This window comes from Pelodiscus sinensis, chromosome 5, assembly GCF_052426305.1.
Source record: "Pelodiscus sinensis isolate ZL-2025 chromosome 5, ASM5242630v1, whole genome shotgun sequence".
NCBI lineage: Eukaryota > Metazoa > Chordata > Testudines > Trionychidae > Pelodiscus > Pelodiscus sinensis.
The window spans coordinates 133,700,894-133,725,002 of record NC_143056.1 but is presented as its reverse complement, the minus strand read 5'-3'; the positions used below and the strand labels follow the sequence as shown (position 1 = coordinate 133,725,002).

General features: G+C 56.9%; 1 protein-coding gene across 4 annotated transcripts; it reads right to left on the bottom strand.

The window, feature by feature from the left end:
- Positions 1 to 382: 382 nt before the first annotated feature.
- LOC142829035 (RING finger protein 112-like) lies at positions 383 to 16,076 on the bottom strand. 4 transcript variants are annotated; one of them, XM_089779030.1, is made up of 13 exons: positions 15,762 to 16,076; positions 14,047 to 14,402; positions 13,635 to 13,850; positions 12,842 to 12,979; positions 12,392 to 12,496; positions 12,155 to 12,205; positions 3,887 to 3,943; positions 2,681 to 2,767; positions 2,418 to 2,541; positions 2,012 to 2,142; positions 1,797 to 1,850; positions 1,383 to 1,475; positions 383 to 1,170 (listed from the first exon to the last, which is right to left on the bottom strand). In XM_089779030.1, exons 2-13 carry the CDS (start codon positions 14,293 to 14,295, stop codon positions 649 to 651), a joined length of 1,827 nt encoding a protein of 608 aa, XP_089635156.1. In that variant the 5' UTR covers positions 14,296 to 14,402; positions 15,762 to 16,076; the 3' UTR covers positions 383 to 648. The 4 variants fall into 4 exon arrangements, with proteins under 4 accessions (XP_089635156.1, XP_089635158.1, XP_089635155.1 ...); XM_089779032.1 differs by lacking the exon at positions 14,047 to 14,402 and adding an exon at positions 14,464 to 14,603 and having other exon boundaries at positions 15,762 to 16,073; XM_089779029.1 differs by lacking the exon at positions 15,762 to 16,076 and adding an exon at positions 15,345 to 15,428.
- Between the last annotated feature and the right edge of the window lie 8,033 nt (positions 16,077 to 24,109).

Sequence of the window (24,109 nt, the reverse complement as noted above, 5' to 3'; positions counted from 1 at the left end):
CCCTCGGAGAGTAACACGGGTCACAGCCATGAACTCAACCTCCCCGGGACTCCCTGCATGAGGACACAGCCTGGGCTCCCCCTTCCCGGGGGGCCACATTTCAGCCCCCTTTGTCCCACCCCAAGTGTGTTTTCCTCCCAAACCCCATTTCCTTTGGGGAGCAAACGATCGCGACTCAGTGACCTTTGGGTGGAAAAATGTCACTGACAGTGGGACAGTGACCTGAGAAACGCTGGAACGGGATTGGGGGTTCAACCCTCCCGCGCCCCTATTGGCTGGCTCCAATGCAACGGAAAATGAGCGAGAAAAAACTCCAATTCTTCCTTCCAGGGGTTTTTCATGAAAATGTGACCGCCCCCCCCATCCGCAAACCAGGGGAATCTTTGTTTCTCACACTTGTTGCAAAGAAAGCAGTGACAGTGCGGGCAGAGGGGTGCGGGGGCGGGGTGCGGGGGGCTCAGGGCGCAGGGTCTGGGGGCAGGTTCTGCATCGCTCCGGTGGCAAAGCACCAGTCTGGGTGAGCTCCCCAAATCGCACGGCAGGTTGGAAGTTCCATCGATTCCCACAGGCCCCTCCCCCGTCGGTCGGTCTGTCTGCGGCACACAGAGCTTCCCGGGGCTCAGATCTGGGGGTGCTGGCTCCTCTCCACTAGTCGTCATCCTGCACTAGGGGCTCCCGATCGGAATCCCCTGCCCCGCCCGGTCCCTCTGCCCCCTGCCTTGAGTCGTTGGTCCCCCCCTGGTTCTCAGCCGATTTCCGCCCAAACCGGGCCCCCAGCCAGCCGCCCACAGCTGCCCCTATCGCTCCGAGGCCTCCTGCCCCAACGCCGATGGCCGCTGCTTCCTCCACCGCCACCACAATGGCAGCCACCCCCGCTCCAACCCCCACCCCTACACCTGCTCCGACTGCTCCCAGAACCACCCCGCCAATGGCCAGGCCCAGCCCCACGGCCTTCTTTAGGAAGCGCTGCTCGTAGGCCTGCAGGAACTGGGCCCCCGGCTTGGCCAGATCCTCCTCCAGCTCCTGCAGGGCAGCCTGTCTGGGGCCGTCCTCGCCCCGCAGCTCCTCCCGGCAGCGATCCTGCAGCTCCTGACGCTTCTCCTCCAGGCGCCGCCGCATCCTCGCAGGCCTCAGCTTCAGGCAGCTGAACAGGCTCTCGTGGCCACGGTCCTGCCGGGAGGGGAGAGCGGCCAGAGGGGATGGGAAGTAGCATCACCCGGCCATGGGGAGGGGGGTGTTGCTCCCTTCCACGCCCACAGCCCCTGAATCCTGACCTGCAGCCCCATGCAACTCAGACCTACCCCCAGCCTTGCTGGTGCCCCCCACCCCACCCTACAGTCCCTGCTCCCCCCCCCCCAGCCCTGCAGACACTCTGCACACACCTGCTGCTGCACAAATTGCTGATGTTCCCTCTTGGCTGTTTCTACGGCTTTGCGGTTTTTCTCCTCTCTCATCTGGGCCAATGTCTCAGCCATCTGTGGGGGAAAGCGGGGGCAGGGTGGGGGAGGGGACGGGTCCATGTCAGAACGGGGAGCCCCCCACTTCACACCTCCCCCCAATTCCTCCAGGACCCTGCTCGCTGCTGTCACCTCCCTGACCCACCACACCCCCCAGAGGCAGGGCCAGCCCCTTATACCACCCCTAGTCCTGGCCCTACGGCCTCCAGGCCTGTGGAGGGGGCTGGTTCCCTGACAGGGCTCCTTGGGGCCAGTCTATTTCTTGGGGGCTGGGAGCCGGGGGGCCTGGATCAGGGCATGGGTGGGGAGATGAAGCAGGGGGCAGGGGCAACCTGGTACCTTCACGGGGGAGGAGAAGTCGTAGCGTTTGGTCTTCAAGTCTTCGTAGACGTCCTGTGAGGAACAGAACATGGAGCCCCCGGATCAGGGACAGCTCAGCCTCCCATTGCCCCCCCCGAGCATGCCTCCCCCGGATTAGACCCCCCCATTTGCCGGCAGCCCCCTTTAGCCTCTGCCAGCCGGGCCCCTCCCTTGGGCAGACCCCGCTCTCCCACCTTGATCCTGGCAGCCAGCTGGGCCCCGCTCAGCACCTTCCCGGCTCGGTCCGTCCGCACGTGGGTCCCTGCGGCGCGCGCCAGGCTGCTGACGTAGTCGCACAGGTGCTGCCGGAAGCCAGGCTCCGTGTCTGCAGGGGGAAGGACCCAGGTGTCCAGGGCAGGCACACGTGAATGGGGAATGTGGGTGGGGGGAGGGATTGGGCCCAGGAAATGAGACCCCATCCCTCTGCAGTGGGCAGTACAGCCAACTCTAAGCCAATGGGGTGAGCCCCGCACAGGGATTATGAGCAGGCTGCAGCACAAGAAGGGAGTTGGGGTTCAGGGAAGGGGACGGGGCAGCACAGAAGGGGGGTAGGGGCTGGGAGCAGCCTGGGGAGAGAGAGGGCAGAAGATGGGCTCTCACCACTCAGCATCCCTGCCTCGCTACTGGTGAAGCCGATGCCAGGGTCGGGCAGTAGGTAGCACCGGGTGCCACTGGCCTGCAGGGTTTCCAACACCCGGGGCTGCCCAGCAGCAGCCTCCAGTTTCTGTGGGAGCCAAAGGGACATTTGCACGTGTCAGCAGGAAATGATCCCCCCCCCGCCCTCCATGGGACCGTTCAGCTCCGCCCCATTGATGTGTCAGCTGCTGCCAGGAACACACGGGGAGCCCGGCTCTGAGCCTTACCTCGGTGATTTTTCTGAGATACTCCTTCCCCCCGGCCGCGCCGTAGGCTCTGGAGAGCTGCCAGTCCCGCACCAACAGGTCCAGAGGCTGCAGGAGAGAGCACACGGAGGGGTCGCATTGGAGGACGGGGAGGGGGCAGGCCTGGAGGCCAGCGGCAAGGGCGGGGGCTTTGCGGTGCTCTGGGAACAGAGACAATGAAGGATAAGACGGGGTCGGGCTGGCGGGAGTGGGGCCTGGAACCAGCGGCCCCAGGTCTGTGAACAGCAGCTCCAGGGAGAAAAATTGTTCTCCTTGGCCTCCGAGGATAGGACAACAAGCAACGGGCTTAAACTGCAGCAAGGGTGCCCGGATGGTTAAACTCTGGAATAAATTACTGAGAGAGGTTCTGGAATCTCCATCCCCGGAGGTAGGCAAGAGCACCTGTCAGGGATGGTCTAGACGGTGCTTGGTCCTGCCATGAGGGCAGGGGACTGGACTGGACTGGATGACGCTCAAGGTCCCTTCTATGAGTCTGCGATCCTATGAGTGTGCGGGGCCAGGGAGGTCTAAACTGCGCATCAACACAAACACACTGGGGCAGATTAAAAAGGAAACTAACGTATTAGCTGCTGGAGAGAGATTTTAAGCAATGAGGCATAAAAGCCAACATTAGCCTCAAGAAAAGAAAAATAAAATGCACGTAATGCCCACTCCACAAGCAAAGAGAATTCAAGCAAAGTCTCCTTCACCACATTTTCCACCCGTCTGACTGGCTGAATTTCTTTCAGTCAGGGTCTCTGCTCAGCCCAATGCTGATTCCTTTGTTTTCAGGTGTTTTCCTCATTATGGACAGACAGAAAAGGAGAGGGATGTTTGGGGTGTCTGCTTTCCCTTCTCAAAGTTTTCCCTCTTCTTTGAGAGTCAGCACAAACTTAGGTTCAGGAGACAGGAAGTCTGTGAAGCTGGGAACCTCGGAATGTCCCTTGTCTCCGAGGAACTGGCGTGTGGGCCAGACTTTGAGCATAGCTTAGTAATATCAGAGTGGAATCTTCTAACTTTACAGACAGTGCTGCCATACATATTTTACGGGAACAATAATGATCAGCAAATTATGAGTTTTCAGATCATGCCTCACAAGGCAAACTTTGTACTAGATTTATCACAGTCTTTTAAAAGGGGGGAACAAAGTGAGGAGAGGTGGGGGCGTGGTGGGAAATAAGGACTAACCTGAATTGAGGTCAAATTGCAGGTCTCTCCAACCTCCTTCGCAACATGGAGAAACATCTGAAAGAAAGAACGAAAGAACGAAAGAAAGAAAGAACGAACGAAAGAAAGAAAGAACGAAAGAACGAAAGAACGAAAGAACGAAAGAACGAAAGAACGAACAAAAGAAAGAAAGAACGAAAGAACGAACAAAAGAAAGAAAGAACGAACGAAAGAAAGAAAGAACGAAAGAACGAAAGAACGAACGAAAGAAAGAAAGAAAGAACGAACGAAAGAAAGAACGAACGAAAGAAAGAAAGAACGAACGAAAGAAAGAAAGAACGAACGAAAGAAAGAAAGAAAGAACGAACGAAAGAAAGAAAGAAAGAACGAAAGAACGAAAGAAAGAAAGAAAGAGAAGGAATTGTTTTCTACTTTAAACAAAACATCACTCCACAAATGACTACAGGCAACCAATCAAGATTAGTCATGAAGAGTAAACAACTGAATAAAACAAAATCTGATCAACATGAAGTGAAAACTGATCAATGAAGAGATAAACTTGATTAAAACATAGTTTCAAACACCAATAACCCAACACCAGTAATAAGCTATGAAAGCAATAGCTGAACTCAGAAAACACAATAGTTGATCTTGCATGATCTCAAAATAAGAAAGGAGTCATATAAAAAATGGAAACTAGGACAACTAACAAAGGATGAATATAGGCAAGCAACACGGGAATGCAGGGGCAAGATTAGAAAGGCAAAGGCACAAAATGAGATCAAACTAGCTACAGGCATAAAGGGAAACAAGAAGACCTTTTATAAATACATTAAAAGCAAGAGGAAGACCAAGGACAGGGTAGGCCCACTGCTCAGTGAGGAGGGAGAAGCAGTAACAGGAAACTTGGAAATGGTGGAGATGCTCAATGACTTCGTTTCGGTCTTCACCGAGAAGTCTGGAGGTGTGCCTAACGTAGTGAATACAAGCAGAGAGAGGGTAAGTTTAGAAGATAGGATACACAAAGAACAAGTTAAAAATCACTTAGGAAAGTTAGATGTCAGCAAGTCACCAGGTCCTGATGAAATGCATCCCAGGATACTCAAAGAGCTGATAGAGGAGGTATCTGAGCCTTTAGCTATGATCTTTGAAAAATCATGGCAGACAGGAGAGATTCCAGAAGACTGGAAAAGGGCAAATATTGTGCCCATCTATAAAAAGGGGAATAAGAACAACCCAGGAAACTACAGACCGGTCAGTTTAACGTCTGTCCCAGGGAAGATAATGGAGCAGGTAATTAAGGAAATCATATGCAAACACTTGGAAGGTAATAAAGAGATAGGGAATAGCCAGCATGGGTTTGTGAAGAACAAGTCATGCCAAACTAATCTGATAGCTTTCTTTGATAGGATAACGAGCCTTGTGGATAAGGGAGAAGCGGTGGATGTCATATACCTAGACTTTAGTAAGGCGTTTGATACGGTCTCGCATGATATTCCTATTGATAAACTAGGCAAATATAACTTAGATAGGGCCACAATAAGGTGGGTGCATAATTGGCTGGATAACCGTAGTCAGAGAGTTGTTGTTAACGGTTCTAAATCCTGCTGGAAAGGGATAACAAGTGAAGTTCCTCAAGGGTCTGTTTTGGGACCCGTACTGTTCAATATCTTCATCAATGACGTAGATATTGGGATAGAGAGTACGCTTATTAAGTTTGCAGATGATACCAAACTGGGTGGGGTTGCGACTTCTTTGGAGGATAGGGACATAATTCAAAATGACCTTAGAAGTTAGAGAAACGGTCAGAGGTAAACAGGATGAGGTTTAATAAAGAGAAATGCAAAGTGCTCCACTTAGGAAGGAACAATCAGTTCCATACATACAAGATGGGAAGTGACTGTCTAGGAAGGAGCATGGCGGAAAGGGATCTAGGGGTCATAGTGGACCACAAGTTGAATATGAGTCAACAGTGTGATGCTGTTGCAAAAAAAGCAAATATGATTCTAGGTTGTATCAACAGGTGTGTTGTAAGCAAAACTCGTGAAGTCATTCTGCCGCTCTACTCTGCACTAGTTAGGCCTCAGCTGGAGTACTGTGTCCAGTTCTGGGCGCCACATTTCAAGAAAGATGTGGAGAAATTGGAAAGGGTACAGAGAAGAGCGACAAGAATGATTAAAGGTTTAGAGAACATGACCTATGAAGCCAGGCTTCATGAACTGGGCTTGTTTAGTTTGGAAAAAAGAAGATTAAGGGGGGACATGAGAGCGGTTTTCAAATATCTAAAAGGGTGTCACAAGGAGGAAGGAGAAAATTTGTTCCTCTTGGTTTCTGAGGACAGGACAAGGAGTAATGGGCTTAAAGTGCAGCAGGGGAGGTTTAGATTGGACATTAGGAAAAAATTCCTAACTGTCAGGGTGGTCAAATATTGGAATAAATTGCCAAGGGAGGTGGTGGAATCTCCCTCTCTGGAGATATTTAAGAACAGGTTGGATAGACATCTGTCAGGGATGGTGTAGACGGAGCTTGGTCCTGCCTTGAGGGCAGGGGGCTGGACTCGATGACCTCTCGAGGTCCCTTCCAGTCCTATTATTCTATGATGCTATGATTGTAGCAAAGCACTCACTAAAAATGCAGAAAGTTTTGGGGAGGCATAGCTCAGAGGCTTGAGTACTGGCTTGTTAAACCCAGAGTTATGAGTTCAATCCTTGTGGAGGCCATTTGGGGTAAAAGTATGTCAGGGACAGTACTTGGTCCTGCTGTGAAGGCAAGGGACTGGACTCAATGACCCTTTCAAGGTCCCTTCTAGTTCTAGGAGATAGGCAATCTCCATTTAAAAGGAAAAAAGTTAATGATCAAACTGATTAAACCAATAATCACAGTCAAAAAAGCAGAAAACCAGTCACTGAACCTAAAAAGTCTCAGGGGGTGGTTGTCTCAGTCTTTAACTTTCAACCCAATGTGCAGTCTGGTGGCACCTTAGGGTGTGTCTGCACTACAAGGGGATTTCAAGATAAGCTCTTTGGACAAATGACCCCAGAAATAACTAGTTGAAAAAAGCCAGGCCACCCTGCAGGGAAGCCTCAAAATGAGTCCCAAGCAGCTCCCCTAGGGTGTGTCTAGACTACAGGGTTTTGTGGACAAAAGTGGACTTATGTCGACAAAACTATACATGCGTCTACGCTACTGCCACATTCTGTTGACAATAAGTCGACAAAAATGTGGCAGTTTTGTCGATGGCGGTAAACCTCGTTCTACGAGGAATAATGCCTTTTTTGATCAGAATTCTGTCGACAGAAGGCGCTTTTGCATCCACACCGGGCTTTTCCAAAAGAAAGCGTCTAGACTCTTTTTCGAAAAAATGGGTGTGACGTAGTGGGGGTACTTGCTGGGCTGTGGTGACCCCTGCTGTCTGGAGCAAGACCCAGCAGGGAAAACCTCGCTAGGCAGAGGTAAGGCCAAACTTGTTGAACCAGTGGCCAGACACCCCCCATGGAGAGGAACAAAGGAAGGTGGAATGCTGCCCTGACTGGGGGGGCAGGGCTGCAAGGGAATTTAGTTAGTTACTGTGGGAGAGCATGGAGGAGAGCCTAGGAGAAGGGGCTGGAGTTTAGGGGCCCAGTCTCCCCCATCTCAAGGGGGCCTGAGGCATCCTAGCCCAGCTCTGGGACCAGACTACATCTGTGCTGTGCTGTATCCTGGAGAGGCAATAAACTTCCTCTATTCCACCGGCTGGTGAAGTCTGTTTGTGCCATTTCGGGGTGCAGGAGACGGGGAACCCCCAACGCGCCGTCACACTGGTGTCAGAAGTGGGATGCACTGCACCCCGTGGATGGAGCTTCCAGCGGCAAGCGACAAGGCGCAGTAGAAGCAAGAGCCCTGGAGCCAGGCGTGCTGGAGACAGAGCGAAGCGGTTCCTGGGAATCGTGGGGCGCTGCAGCACTACACTGGTGAGTCTGCACCGAGGGGACCAGCGGGCAGATGGCCTACGCCCGACTCTTGAAGGCAGAGCTGGTGGGGCTGTGCAGAGAGAGGGGCTTGCCTGTGCAGAAAGCAACCAAGGCCCAGCTGATTACCCAGCTGGAAGATAATGACCAGCCACAGGGCCAGGATCTTGTCCCCAGGGGAAGCAGCCAGACCCCACCTGAGAGTGTGTCAGGCTCAGAGAGGGGGAGGAGCACTGGAACCCAACGGAGAGATGAGACAGCGTCTCCCGGGAGGCCTGCAAGCCGTAGCCCATCTAGGGCAGGGGCCAGCCCAGCGGAGCTGCGGCGGCTGGAGATCCAGCTGCGGATGAAGGAATTGGAAGTACAGGACCGAGAGAAGGAACGCCAAGATCGAGAGAGGGACCGCCAGGATCGAGAGAAGGAGCGCCAAGATCGAGAGAGGCAGCGGCAGCATGAGCTGGCCATGGCAGAGCGGAGAACCGGCGGGGCACCGGCCGCGCCAAGTGCGGATGGGCCCCAGGGTCCCGGGGCTGCCAGGTGCTTGGAGAGGCTCACGGTGGCCCAATTGAAGGACGTGGGCGACATAGACGGGTTCCTCAGCTCCTTTGAGAGGGCCTGTGGGCTGCAACAGGTCCCCCCAGCTGACTGGCTACAGGAGCTCGTCCCCGCACTGAACCAGGAGGCGGCCGGAGTGCTCAGTCAGCTGGAGGACCTACAGCCAGGGGATTACAACCGAGTCAAGGAGGCCCTGCTGCACAAGTTCGGGCTGACACCCGAGATGTACAGGAAGAAGTTCCGGGGGGTACAGAAAGGGCCACGGGAGACCTATGTGGACCTGGCCTCCCGCCTGGCGCAATACTGCCGCAAGTGGGTGTCTGGAGTCGGAGCCCAGACCGCAGAGGAGCTGCTCAAGCTGGTCATGATGGAGCAGTTCTATGAAGCGTGCCCACCCAAACTGAGGCTGTGGCTCAAGGACCGGAGACCAGAGAACCCCCAGGAGGCCGGGAGACTGGCGGATGAGTTCACGGAGAGCCGGTCCGGGTGTGAATGGGAGTCCCGGAGAGAGAGGGAACCGCGCAGAGACCGGATCTCGGCTGAGCGACGGAGGGAGTCAACTACGGGGCGAGACCAAGGAACAGGTCGTCTGTGCCCCAGAGAACCAGCCAGGGCCTGGACAGGGACAGCCCAAAGCCTAACTTGCCATCGCTGTGGGCAAAAAGGCCACAAGAGGGCTCAGTGCACCAGGTCCCAGGACCGGGGACTTTCCAGGGTTAACTGGCTGGGGCGGGAGGAAGGGCAGGCTGCCCCAGAGGCAGGGGCTGGCAGGCAAACCTCAGCTCAGAGAGAGGGGAAGGATGCTCAGTGCACCTCCCCTGGGAGGTCTGATTCTCAGGAGGCGGATTTCTCCGTGTACCGGGTGGGGGCAGGACGGCCCCTGCGGAGCGAGTGCCTCATACCCCTGGAGGTGGATGGTAGGAAGGTGACGGGCTTCTGGGACACGGGGGCGGAGGTGACTCTGGCCCGATCCGACATAGTGGCCCCGGAGCGGATACTACCCCACACGCAGCTGACCCTGAAGGGCATAGACGGGTCCCCGTTTAAGGTGCCTGTAGCCCGGGTGCATCTGAAATGGGGGGCCAAGGAGGGCCTCAAGGAAGTGGGGGTGCACCCGCACTTGCCCACCGAGGTGCTGATGGGGAATGACCTAGAGGAGTGGCCCCATGAATCCCAGCGGGCTCTAGTCACTACCCGGAGCCAGAGCCAGCGGGGGGCTGACAACGTGGGTCCAGGGAAGGACTCCGGGCAGCGTCCTCAGGGTCCCATCCCAGTGGACACGGGGTCCAGCCAGGCTGGGACTCCGGACCTAGGCAGAGGTGGGGGACAGGTCCCGATCCCTGCCTCAGCAGCTGAATTCTGGGCTGAGGTGCAGGCAGACCCCTCCTTGCAGAGGCTGAGGGACCAGGCTGGCCTCCGTGCAGCTCAGCCCCGGGGGAGAGGTGGCCAGGAGAGATTCCTGCGGGAGCGTGGGCTCCTGTTCCATGAGTGGCTCCCCCCCAGGAAGGCGAGGGCATGGGGGGTCCAGCGGCAGCTGGTCGTCCCCCGAAAGTATCGCCTCGAGCTGCTGTATTTGGCCCACGACGTCCCCGTTGGGGGCCACCGGGGGATCCGGAGCACCCGGCTGAGGCTGCTCCAGCACTTCTATTGGCCGGGAATCTTTACAGCCGTGCAGCGGTACTGCCGGTCCTGTGACTCCTGCCAGAGGGGCGGGAAGGCCCAAGACAGGAGGAAAGCGGCTTGGGGGTCTCTACCCCAGATAGACCCTCTGGGCTTGCTGAGAGAGTTATGGGAGGGGAAGACCCCCCCTGGATGGAGCGTCAGGGGTGGAAGCCGCCCTGGCTGTCCAGAGAAGGCTCACTGGGCTCATGGCCCCGGCCCGAGAGACCCTGGCCAGAGATCAAGGCCAGTGGAAGGGTGGGTGTGACCCCCGAGGACAGGCCTGTGCCAGTCGCCCTGGAGCGGGGCGGCGAGTGGACAGAGGGAAGCCAGCTCATGTGGGGCCTTGCCACGGCCGGCCTGAGTCAAGGGGAGCACCCATGTCCCCAGGGCGGGTTCCCACGCAGAGGACCCGAACTTCCCTAGGTCACGAGCGGAGTGACCCTGCTCAGTTCGCTCTCGGAGGGGGGAGAACTGTGACGTAGTGGGGGTACTTGCTGGGCTGTGGTGACCCCTGCTGTCTGGAGCAAGACCCAGCAGGGAAAACCTCGCTAGGCAGAGGTAAGGCCAAACTGGTTGAACCAGTGGCCAGACACCCCCCATGGAGAGGAACAAAGGAAGGTGGATGCTGCCCTGACTGGGGGGGCAGGGCTGCAAGGGAATTTAGTTAGTTACTGTGGGAGAGCATGGAGGAGAGCCTAGGAGAAGGGGCTGGAGTTTAGGGGCCCAGTCTCCCCCATCTCAAGGGGGCCTGAGGCATCCTAGCCCAGCTCTGGGACCAGACTACATCTGTGCTGTGCTGTATCCTGGAGAGGCAATAAACTTCCTCTATTCCACCGGCTGGTGAAGTCTGTTTGTGCCATTTCGGGGTGCAGGAGACGGGGAACCCCCAACGCGCCGTCACAATGGGCTTGCTTTGTCGACAGCACTGGCTGTAGTCTAGAGACTCTAGATGCTGTTTTTCGACAGAGGCTTTGTCGACAGTATCTGCCAACACTGTGTCTGTCAAAAATGGCGCCCAGTCTAGATGTAGCCGTAAAGTGGACGCACCACCTCGATTTAGACTCCCAGAGGCGCTGGGCAGTAATTACTTTGCCTGGCCTGGGGAGAGGCTGTTCTGAAATAGCAGCCCTGTGGCGCCCACACGCCTGCTATTTCGAAGTTGCTGTTTTCAATAGTCATGTTATTCCTTGTGAAATGGGGGTTTATTATTCGGGAATAAGAAGCCTGTTTCTTCTCACTCACTGGTTTGCTGGGCGGATGTTCCCTTTAAATCGCTGTTCTGAACGGTCCCTCCCACCTGGTGCAATGAGGTTTGCAGGGTGTTGGAGCAGCGAGCCCGTTACAGATCTAAATAGCGGGTGCGCTCAGAAGACACAGACGAGCTATTTCAGGTACCTCCAGGAATGGCGCTGCCGTGTGGGCGTGGCCTTAGGGGGCATCTGCACTGCGCCGTTATTTCCAGAGAACTCGCGTTATTTCGAAATCACCAAGCGAGTGTCCCCCACCCCCCTGCAATCCCGGTGTTTTGAAATCACGTTGAACTAACGGGCGGCTTGTTCCCACGTCTGGAACCCTCCCTCCGCGAGGAATCGCGCCTCTTCCCAATAGCCACTTCGAAATAGCGGGAGTGTGGATGCTCAGGGGTGCTACTTCGAACTAACCTCTCCCCCAGCCATTCTAAGCAACTTCTCCCAGCGCCTCCTGGGGCTCTAAATCGAGGTGGCGCGTCCACATTAGGGGAGCTGCCTCGGATTCATTCTGAGGCTTCCTGCAGGGTGGATACGATTTCACACTAAACCGTTTGGAACGGATCTGCCATTAGATTGTACGGGCACAGCCCAGGTCGGAATATGAGTTTGAGAGGAGAAAAAAAAAACAGAGATCCACGATCAGAATGATAACGGACAATGGAGAGGATGCAAAGGGAGGGGAAACACGGACCCTGTCACTATTACGACTGTACTACCACTGACAGGCGAATTTTTTAGTTTCCTTTCCCTTCCCAAATGGTCTGGGAATTTCCTCCCCTTTTCCAGTCCTCCCACTGCCCGGACTCGAGTCCCCCACCAGGGGCCTGGCCGGCAGGTGAGTGTCTGGCGCGCTGGGTATCCCCTGCCCCACCCACCTCCAGGTAATCGGTCTCCATCCTCGTAAACGTCTTGGAAATGTTAAAGATCTAGAAAATAACGAGAAGGAAAGATGAGTCCCCATTTGCCACCCCCCCCCACTACACACAGCACAGTGCCCCCCCTCCGCCCCCAACGCGCCAACTCCCCAGCACTCTAGGCCAAGCCCCGCCCACCCCCACAGTCCAGCGCCCCCTGCTGGCCCTGCCCCACTCCCTGCAGGACAGTAACCTCACCCAGTAGGAGCTGAGCAAGATGCTGAACACAGAGAGCTTGATGCTGGTCTCCATGTCGGTCTCCAGGTCCAGGCAGCCCTCGGTGTCCACCAGGAACACGGCCACCTGCAGGGACAGACACACGGACACATCCAGCTCCCACTGCGACAGCCGCCCTGCGCTGACACCACCCTCGTGTCGCCAGCCCTGGCACCTGCCCTGACTGGCTCCTTGGGGCCTGGCCTGGTTGCGTCTGTTGGAGACAGGCCCTGGGGGAGCAGGAGCAGGCTGGGAGCAGCCCTCACCCTCTACCCCTTCCAGTGTGTGTGGGGAGCCCCAAGGCTAGTAACCTGCCCTCCCCACATTCCTTCATTCCCCTCCCCCACTCCTCCAGCATCCTCCAGGATCCCAGCCCCCACTTCCCCGCACTGTCCTTCCCTACAGCCCCATCCACCCGCCTGCCCCACTCACCTTCCTCCCCTGCTCCTGGACCCACAGGGGCTGGCCCCACATCCACACCCCTCTGGTCACAGTGTCAATCCCGGTGCAGCTCTCGAATCCCCCCAGCGCCTCGTCCTCTGGCTCCATCCACGCCGTGTCCCCGGCCTCCTGCGGGGGAACCAGAGAGAGGTCACTTGGGGACGGGGTTTGGGTCAGGAGGGTTCGGGGGTGGCACCAACTTTCTAATGCCTGAAAACCCAGTGCCAAACCCTAGCCCCGCCCCCTCTCCTGCCTCTTCTCCTGAGGCTCCGCCCCCATTCTCTCCCCCGCCCTCTGTCCAGACCCTGCTCAGCCTCCCCACCCCACCCCAGACTCATTTGCTGCAGATGCGGAGCCTCCCCAGTTGGTGCACAGCAGGGCACAGGGAGGGGCGGGTTCGGGGCACAGCAGGATCCGTCCAGTTGCAGAGGCCGGTTACTGCAGCCACCTGGACATTTATGGTCAGGTCGGCTGTACTGACCGGACACGGCCAGGTTTCTGTGGTGACCAAAAATGGCAGACTTGGCCACCCTCGGCCTGGGGTGAAGGGAGTGGGACCCGGGGTGAAAAGACAGTGGAGGGCCAACCCTGTCTGGGAAGGGCGGGGTCTGTGGAACAAGGGGCGGGGCTCTGGCTGAGGAGGGTGGAGTCCGTGGTGCAGAGGGCGGGGCTGTGGCTTAGGAGGGCGGGGTCTGTGGAACAAGGGGAGGGGCTCTGGCTGAGGTGGGTGGGGTCGGTGGAACAAGGGGCGGGGCCATAGCTGGGGATCCCATCCCCCACTCACCGGGCTGCGGAGCCGGCGCAGGAGGCAGTTCAGCAGGAAGGATTTGCCCCGGCGCTGCTCCCCGATGATGGACACCAGGCAGACGGGGGCGCCCCCCACCCCACCCTGCTCCAGGCAGCGGCTCAGGGCCCCCTCGTCCAGGATCAGGCCCCCGTCCTCGTCCAGACGCACCAGCTGCACCGGGCGCCCTGGCTCCAGCTCAGCCCCCGGGCCCTGCTGCAGGGAGAGAGCAGGGTCAGAGCTGGGACCCCACCGCAGAGCCAGCCAGGCCCCTGCCCCCCACATCAGAGCCAGCACCCCCTAGAGATGAAGGGCCCCGTGTCCCATTCCCCATCCCTAGATCCAGCCCATCCCTGTCCGGGGGCCAGCAGGAGCCCGGCCCCTTTCCCTCCTATGGACTATCTGGTCTAACCAGCTCTATCGCCTCCTGCGGGGGCTCCGTGATTTTCTCCACCAGGGCTCTCAGCCTCGTGTCTGGGATCATCCTGTCCCTGGCGCAGGGCCGGCGGCACTCGGGACAGGGGGGTGCCTGGGCCGAGACCCCGCGCCAGTGAGTGGCGAGGCAGCCCCGGCAGAAGTTGTGGCCGCACTCGATGGAGACGGGGTCCTCCAAGACGTCCAGGCAGATGGAGCAGGTGACGTCCTCCCGGAGTCGCTCCATCCCTCCCGCCCACGGAGTGGGGAGAACCGACCAGCTGAGCAGCGGAAGGGCTCGGCTGGAGGGCGGCTGATCTCGGCCCAGCTGGGCCCCTTCCTGACAGCAGGAGGCTGGTGGTGAGAGAGAGAACAGGGGAATATTTCAGAGGACAAGCTGTGTGACTCAGTGTACCTGCCCGCCTCGTGATCCAGTCCCATGGGTGGCACCAGAGGGAGAAGCTGGGTTCCCAGAAGCCATGGTGGGGACAGGCAGATTCCAGAGGGACCAACGCGGTGCCAGCCAACCAGCCAGAGAACGGCCCCCGGGAATTCCTGTGTGGACGAGAGCAGGACTCCTAGAAACAGCCCCCTGCACAGAGAATCCCCCGCACTGCCGGGCACGTGGCTCCCACGGTCACTCCCCTCCCGGGCAAACCCTGCCCTCATGTCCAGCCTCCACGTTGAGCACGGGGCCATGTGAGAGCTTCCCAGCTCGCCTTATGCGCCGGGGAGGGAATCGGCAGGTTTCCCGGCGTCGCTCCGGCCCCTCGCTCAGGGGATGTTTGGTTTGGGGATGTCCAGTGACAGTGGCCAGGCTGCAGTTGAGTCGTTGCTCTGGGGCAGGCCGGGGGGAGGGTCAGTTTGCAGGGTGCCCTGGGGAGAGGGGACAGCCCCAGCCCTGCCTCACTGCTGCACCTTGGGCCAGGTGGGAAGCGCCTCTCCATGGCCCCTGCAGCTCCAGCAGGCACAGCCGGGGAGGGGGGCATGTCCCCTGGCTGGGGCAGATTCCAGGTCTGTCTGCCCCCTGCACCCGCCCAGCCAGAGTGAGGGACGCAGCAAACTGGGGACTTTCCTCTGTGCCCTGAAGGGGAGCAGCCAGCGCGTCCCTGTATCAATCATGGGGGGTGCGGCGCTTCAGCCCCCACCCCTCCGTAAGGCAGCCAGGGGTGGGAGGTTTGGGGCTGGGGGAGTCCCACACAGGCAGGCAGGGGACAGGGGGACCCAGCCAGCCCCTTTCCCCTGCCTGGTGATTCTTTCTCTTTCCCGTGGGGGGTTCTGGGGGTGTCCGCTCACCGCCTCCTGCGTGTTTGTCGGCTGGGCAGAGGGGGAGTCCGAAGTCCCCAACCCGGCAGGAACCAGCCCCAGTCTCCCTCCCAGCACCCCCCCCCCCCATGGCAGGGAATTTCCACTCCAACGAGAGCCAGGAGCTGTCTTGTGACTGGCCACTGCCCTAGCACAGTGTGTGTGGGAGGGGGGGAGGGGGCAATGGGGAGCAAATGGGGGAGCTGATCCTCCCCCCAGAGGGGGCATCACCCACAGTAGCTCATCCTGCAACCTGGGGAATAGGCTGCGGGGACAAGCATTTCCTAAAGGGATGCACTGGGGGCACAGACCTGCCCTGGGGGATAGCCTGGGGGTGGGGGGAAACCTGCCCCCAGGGGAGGGACGGGCTAGAGTGGGGCAAACACCCTCCCCACTGTCCCCTTTTACCTGCCACGCGTCTTCTCTTCTCTCCGGTCAGTTCTGAGAAGCAAAAGTGAAACTCGGCTTGTGGTGTCCTAGTTTCCTGGAAGTCAGGCTGTGTGGAGGGGGAGTGGGGGGGGGTGGCCCTGCTCTCTCAAAGGCACTGCCAGGAGGAGGTAGGAAGGAGGGAAGGATGTGGGAGTTGGGGAGGGAGAAGCACACAGCAAAGGGTGGGGGCAGCCAAGCAGAGGGGAAAGTGACGGAGTAGAAACACTCGGTTACCCTACTCTAGGACATTTCTTCGGTATTTCTCCTTTGCTCAAGTCATTTCTCTTGGAGCTACTTTCACTTTTTCTCCAGTAGATTTGTAGCAAATCCGGCACGTTCCCCTCCACTCCAGTCTCCAGAACACCGAGTTCCTCCCGACTCCCTCAGCCCGACTCGCCTCGGCACGGCCGCCTGTGCCAGCCCCCGACATCCCCAAACTCACCCGCCACCCAGCGCACAAAGGAGGCTTTTCCCAGCCCCACCAGCACTTTGGCATCCCCGAGCGGTGTCTGCGCCGCCCGGCCAGCCGGGTCCCGAGCACGCAGGGCGGCTGCCAGGGCCATGGGCCGAGGGCCCATTGGAATATCTCATGTGACCGTCCCTGGGGCCGGCCAGCTCCACAGGAGGGAGCCCGCAGCCAGCTCAGCCGAGGGCAGGGGGGACAGAGGCACCTCCTTGTGCCAGGCGACCCCTCGGCTCTGGCGGGAGCAGCAGCAGGGTGGGTGCCCGGGGCAGGGCTCCCCCTTCTCCCTGGGACAGAGGCCCCCTAGAAGCCCTGTGGGGACAGGGTGGGGCAGCTGAGCTGGAAGAGGCTCGCGGGGGCAGTGGGTTTGGTGGGGACTGAAGATTGTGTCTGTCTGCGCAGCTTCCCCCTGTGCGGGCTGGGATTGGGAGCCACCCTGCTACCTGGGTGTGTGCTGGTGCGGAGCAGGTGTGGGTCACCCCTCCCCCTCTTTCCCCCTTTTCCCCAAGAGCCCCCCAGGGAACTGAGGAGGGCTGGGCCACTGGCTCGGGAGGGGGTAGAACACTTTGAGCTGTTGGGGGAGACTTTTAAATGTCCCCCCGTGAGCAGATGGTCTTGCCCGCCTGCTTCCCTGGCTTGATTAGAAGTTTTGCTCATTTTGTTGGAGTGGGGGGGGGGGGGGAAGAGGGGCTGCTGCTTCCCCAGTGTGGGGCAGGTGGGTGCAGAGGAGATAGTGTCACTGAAATTGGCTCCCCCAGGTGCCCCTTCGGAGGTGAGTCCCAGTGGGCGATGTCTGGTTGCATGACTGAAACACATTCACCTTCCATTCAGTTCTCAATGACCTGTCCACACCCTCCGGTTTTGTTTGTTTTCACTACAAGGCGTAGTTATCAGCCGGCTGAAATTCCTCAGGTCAGGGTGTGACCCCCACAAATGGCTCTGTCCCTTCCGCACGGCAGGGACACCCACCTTCACCCACTTCCTAGGGCTCAAGGTGCACCCCTGTGAATTTACACACCCACCCTCACCCACTTCCTAGGGCTCAAGGTGCACCCCTGTGAATTTACACACCCACTGTCACCCACTTCCTAGGGCTCAAGGTGCACACCTGTGAATTTACACACCCACCCTCACCCACTTCCTAGGGCTCAAGGTGCACCCCTGTGAATTTACACACCCACTGTCACCCACTTCCTAGGGCTCAAGGTGCACCCCTGTGAATTTACACACCCACTTTCACCCACTTCCTAGGGCTCAAGGTGCACCCCTGTGAATTTGCACACCCACCCTCACCCACTTCCTAGGGCTCAAGGTGCACCCCTGTGAATTTACACACCCACCCTCACCCACTTCCTAGGGCTCAAGGTGCACACCTGTGAATTTACACACCCACCCTCACCCAATTCCTAGGGCTCAAGGTGCACACCTGTGAATTTACACACCCACCTTCACCCACTTCCTAGGGCTCAAGGTGCACACCTGTGAATTTACACACCCACCTTCACCCACTTCCTAGGGCTCAAGGTGCACCCCTGTGAATTTACACACCCACCTTCACCCACTTCCTAGGGCTCAAGGTGCACACCTGTGAATTTACACACCCACCTTCACCCACTTCCTAGGGCTCAAGGTGCACACCTGTGAATTTACACACCCACCCTCACCCAATTCCTAGGGTTCAGGGTGGAATTTCCTGCGGGTTTGCAGGAACTTGAGTCATCAAAAGAGCCTCTCCCAGTAATATCCTTATCCTCTATTTATTGACAAATCCCAGGCAAGCAGAATACACCTGCTAAGTGCACAGCGTCACACTCACCAATCCTGATACCGACAGGCAGGCTTCCCCTGTTGGCCAAGGAAGATCAGTCTCTCTGCTTCCTACCTGCTGCACCTCATGGTCGTGCAGAGGGGTCCTGGCAGCTCTGGTCTGGTCCTGGCAGCTTCCCCCTTCTTCTTGGTCTTCCTTTCTGTGCTCGATTCCCTTTTGCCCTTCTTTAGCTGGTCTCCTTCTAGGACCCCAGTTTAGTATTTGTTCTCCTGTCTGTGCGATATGCTGGAAATGTGAATGTAACAGAGGATGGATGAATCGTTTTCTTATCAGAGTCATAGTCATACCTAAGGTGACAGGTGTTACATCATGAAACAGTTGTGATTTAAACTTCAGATAATTTACAGTCCAGACAGATACGTAGTATTCAAAATCACAACTCTTAATCTTTGTAATGTAACAAAAACATCTAGTAACTAAATAAGGCATAAAATACCCTTCGTATCATACACGACTGCGAGTGCACAATGACTTCTCACGCACACACATCCCTCTCCTGCAGATACAACGGCTGACGTTTGTTCAGTGAATATGGCAAACGTACATCTTGGGGTTCCTTTGTCTTTTACATGGAAACATTCGTCCCTTTCTTGTACATTTGGATCCTCACACACAGATGTTAATCGTCATGGGTCGCACATTGAAACATGGCCTGGGGATATTTGTATTGTCGCTGCGCAGGAGGGTCAGATCCTCCACTTTAAACCTGAGCATCCATTTTCCCACACTCCAATTTATACGTGATAGAGGCTTTGTTGTCTCCCCTGGACATGACACCAGCTGGGATGACTGTTCTGTGTCCACAGAATCCCTGGGAACCAGAGCTCCCCCAGCACCCAGACTGATGCTCTAGTGTCGATGAGCACAGTGGGGGGTGTCTGTTCCCCGCCCGCCCCATCATCATCCCGACAATGGGATGCCCCCATCTGTCAGCCTGAAGTCGAGCCCCAGCCTTAGGGGGAGTCCGGGGAGGCGGGCACTCCTAATGGGGAGGTGCTGATGGTTCGGGGTCTGGTATGGGATTCACAGGAGCCCCCGCAGTCACTTCCCTTTGCCTCGCTAGCTAGGCAGCCCTCTGCAGTATTTCACTTGTGGGAGTCCCATCCTTTGGCTCCCCAGCCACCATGAGTTTCTTCCACATCCCCGCTCTAAGTGCAGCTCTTGCACCCTCAGCCCAATGGCTTGTTCTCCACCTGATCCCCATTTCTTCCTCTTGCTCCTCTGCCGCTCATTGCACCTCTCTGTCCTCTTCCTTTCCCATGCTACTGAGCACCCGGCCCCTTCTCCCCTGGCTCCCCTCGGTTCGTTGTCGGCAGAAGTTCCTGCCTGTCCAGGCGCCACTCTCCTGTCCTTACTCCCTTACCCTGCCTGTCTGTGTGTGTCTCGCCAAATTGTCACTGCTCGAACAATATCCTGCTTTAACTCCAGGTACGCTGACAGCCGCCTGCACATCCCCCTGCTTCATTTGCAGTGCAGAGAGCTCCCTGTTCAGGCTTCCCACTGTCAGCTTTAGCTGCTCACACTCGCCCGTTTTCGCTGGCAGGGCAGTTGCATTCTGTAATGCACAGGCTGCACGGGCACTTCTGAGGGTATGTCTACACTACCCCGCTAGTTCGAACTAGCGGGGTAATGTATGCATACCGCACTTGCTAATGAAGCCCGGGATTTGAATTTCCCGGGCTTCATTAGCATAAGCGGGGAGCCGCCATTTTTAAATCCCCGCTGCTTCGAACCCCGTGTAGCGCGGCTACACGGGGCTCGAACTAGGTAGTTCGGACTAGGGTCCTATTCCGAACTACCGGTACTCCTCGTGAAACGAGGTGTACCGGTAGTTCGGAATAGGCACCCTAGTCCGAACTACCTAGTTCGAGCCCCGTGTAGCCGCGCTACACGGGGTTCGAAGCAGCGGGGATTTAAAAATGGCGGCTCCCCGCTTATGCTAATGAAGCCCGGGAAATTCAAATCCCGGGCTTCATTAGCAAGTGCGGTATGCATACATTACCCCGCTAGTTCGAACTAGCGGGGTAGTGTAGACATACCCTGAGTGATTGGTGGCCGGATTCCACAATGCCCAGGCTGCTGTCGTTTTCACAGCCCTTTGCTTTGGCTTTCGTTTCCTGCACTTACAGACCGTGCCAAACCCCTCACAGGCAGAACCCAGGGCGTCCCTCCCCTGGACCGAATCTTGTCATTCTGTGGACCCTGTTCCACTACCCATTCAGCAAGGACAGGGGGCTCCTCAGCTAACACCCACCCCTCCTGGTCTCTTTGCTTGATTTCCTTTCTCTCCTGCTGCTTCAGGGGAAACATTCTGCCAGGCAGGCGGTGACCCTTCGACACAAGCCACAAGCCCTCTGCGATTCCTGTGTTAGGCTGGAAGAATTTGGTACAAACGCCCTGTGGAGGCAGGAAAAGGGAATAAGGGAATTTGTGTGCAGCCATCTTGGTCTTGTTAACAAGAGAGCAAGAGTCAGGCTAAGTCTGTGGCCTGACAAGGCGAGATCTGTAATTAGACGCTGCCTTCGCCTCTCGCCTCCATACGGAGATAAGGGTAGAACGCTGACTCTGGCAGGGACCTTGAGATAAGGAGCATTTGGGTGGAACTAAATAACTGTTAGCCATTGGTGTTTGTCATGGGAAGGAGACTAATTGTTATTGTTATTATATGTAATCGACAGTATAGAAACTGCTTCAGAATTGCTTGTATTCGAAGATCTGCCTCGGGGGGGGGGAGGGGAGGGGGGAGTCCGAACCAGTTTTTCCCTTGCTGCAGCTCGTAATAAAACTGCCTCTGGCTACTTGTTGCTTAAACACAATGCAGAGTGAAGGCTTGTTTTCTTCCACAGCCCTTAGGTTGCCCGCGTTCTCCACCAAATTTGTTACCTGCACAAATGTCTCTATCTGATTCCACATTGCAGGGACACACACGCACCGTTACCCAGTTCCTAGGGCTCAAGGTGCAACCCTATGAATTTACACACCCACCCTCACCCAATTCCTAGGGCTCCGGGCGCATCTTCCTAGGGCTCAGGGCACAGGGCGTCAGGATCTTGAGCCACTGAAAGAGCCTCACACAGTAATATCCATATCCTCTATTTATTGAATTCCCAAGCAAGCAGAATGCACATGCTCAGCACACGGTGTCACGTCACGCTCACCAATCCTGGTACCGACAGGCAGACTTCCCCTGTGGGCCAGGCAAGGTCAGTCTCTCTGTTCCTAGCTGCTGCACGTCACGGTCGTGCAGAGGGGTCCTGGCAGCTCTGGCGTTAGGCTGGGTCTTGGAGAAGAGTCCTTCTTCTAGGTCTTCCCTTTTCTTCCTGGTGTTCCTTCCTGTGTTTGTTTCCCTTTGCTCTTCTTCCTGCCTTTTGCTTCTTTCCTTCTGCTTCTAGTACTTTTTGGACCCCAGTTTATATAATGAAACCTGAGTCCTGCTTCGCTAGAGCTTCACCAATTATTTGAGTATCATTTTACTAACCAATCAGAACAGAGTTACCTAACCAAGCATCCCCCATCAACTTGGTTGATTTACACTGAGCAAAATGAATTATCCAGCAGAACAGTTACAAACCAGACAGAGATCACAGGGCCAAACAATAGGAAAGTGAGGATACTTGATCACAGAGTGAGGATTCCACAACCTCAGCTGTTGATAAGCGGTTCCTTGCCAGACAGAACGGGGTGACTTAAGTTTTCTTTACCCACCTTGAGACCTGTTTCTTTATCTGGTGGTAGTGGGGGGCTATGAGGACAAAAGCCCCTCCTCCCAAACTGGGTGTGATGCCATTTTAACACAATTTAGATGGAATGTGACTATGTGACTCTAGACCTTACAACTAATGGCTGCTGCTCTTTAGACTGGCTGCAGAGGAAGGCTTGGCTCAGGCCTTCCTACATGGCTACAGATAAACTATATTGGTGCATCATGACCAGGCTGTCGGCCATCCAGCCGTACATGTCCGCATTCCTGTGACTGGAGCGGAGATCTTGGAGGTTCTCCTCGTCACCCCACATCTCCAAGAGGGCCAGGATCTGTGCCCCAGGGCAGGATGGCACATGCCTCTTTTGGCCCCTGGCAGACTCCTGAGCTCTGTGCATGGTATCTGAGATGGGTAGGGAGTTCTTGGGGGGCTTGAGGCTGGGACATAGCACCCAGCTGTGTGGCACTGGAAGCTACGCAGTGTCAGGAAGTTCCTAAGAAGTAAAATGCAGCTAATACCAACTCAACAAGCTCTGTGAATTCAAAGCAACGTCTCCTTCACCACCCTGGAAAGGGGGACCCTCTAGGGAAGCATTTCTTAAAGTATGCTCCGTGGTCACGAAAATGTAACCCCCCCCCCAAAGAAACGCAAACCAGGGGAATCTGTGTTTCTCACACTTGTTGAAAGGAAGCAGTGACAGTGCGGGCAGAGGGGTGCCGGGGGGGGGGAGGGGCACAGGGTCTGGGGGCAGGGTTCTGTATCGCTCCCATGGGAAAGCACCAGTCTGGGTGAGCTCCCCAAATTTCATGGCAGCTTGGAAATTCCATCGATTCCCACAAGCCCCTCTGCCCGTCTGTCTGCGGCACACAGAGCTTCCCGGTGCTCAGAGTGGGGTGGGGGCAGGGGGATGGCTCCTCTTCACTAGGTACCACCCCGCAGCAGGAGCTCCCGATCGGAGCAGCCTGCCCCACCCAGCCCCTCTGCCCCCTGCCTTGGGGAGTTGGTGCCCGTCTTCTTCTGAGCTGATTTCCGTCCAAACCAGGCTCCCAGTTTGCCTCCCACAGCTGCCCCTATTGCACCAAGGCCTCCTGCCCCAACCGGGATGGCCACACTGCCTCCACCACCACCACAGCTGCAGCCACACCGACTCCAATGGCCACCCCGACACCTGCTCCCAACAATGCCAGAACAGCCCCGCCAATGGCCAGGCCCTGCCCCACGGCCTTCTCTTGGTAGCGCTGCTCATAGGCTGGCAGGAACTGGTCCCCCGGCTTCATAGAATCATAGAATCATAGGACTGGAAGGGACCTCGAGAGGTCATCGAGTCCAGCCCCCCGCCCTCAAGGCAGGACCAAGCTCCGTCTACACCATCCCTGACAGATGTCTATCTAACCTGTTCTTAAATATCTCCAGAGAGGGAGATTCCATCACCTCCCTTGGCAATTTACTCCAATATTTGACCACCCTGACAGTTAGGAATTCTTTCCTAATGTCCAATCTAAACCTCCCCTGCTGCACTTTAAGCCCATTACTCCTTGTCCTGTCCTCAGTAACCAAGAGGAACAAATTTTCTCCTTCCTCCTTGTGTCATGTCCCCCCTTAATCTTCTTGTTTCCAAACTAAACAAGCCCAGTTCATGAAGCCTAGCTTCATAGGTCATGTTCTTCATCAGCTCCTCCTCCAGCTCCTGCAGGGCAGCCTGTCTCTGGGGGTCCTGGCCCCACAGCTTCTCCCGGCAGCGGCCCTGCAGCTCCTGACGCTTCTCCTCCAGGCGCTGTTGCATGTCCGCAAGCGTCACCCAGAGGCAGCGGAACAGGCTCTTGTGGCCACAGTCCTGCAGGAAGGGGAGATCCGTCAGTAGGGACGGGCAGTAGCATTACCCAGCCACAGGGGGGGCGCTGACTCCCCACACCCACAGCCCCCCAACTCCGACCTGTAGCCCCTGACAGCCCAGCCCAGCCCCCAGCCCTACTGGTGCCCCTCACTGCCACCCCCCAGCCCTGCAGTATCCGCACTCACCAGCTTCTGCACAAATTGCTCATATTCCTTCTTGGCAGTTTCTACGGCTTTGCTGTTTTTCTTCTCTCTCATCTGGGCCAATGTCTCAGCCATCTGTGGGGGAAAGCAGGGGTCGGGGGGGAGGGGAAGGGTCCATGTCAGAATGGGGAGCCCCCCCACTCACCACTTTCCCCCCATTCCTCCAGGACCCCGCTCGCTGCTGTCACCTCCCTGACCCACCACACTCCCCCAGTGGAAGGGCCAGACCCTTCTTACCACCCCTAGTTCTGCCCCTACAGCCACCAGGCCTGTGGAGGAGGCTGGTTCTCTATTAGGG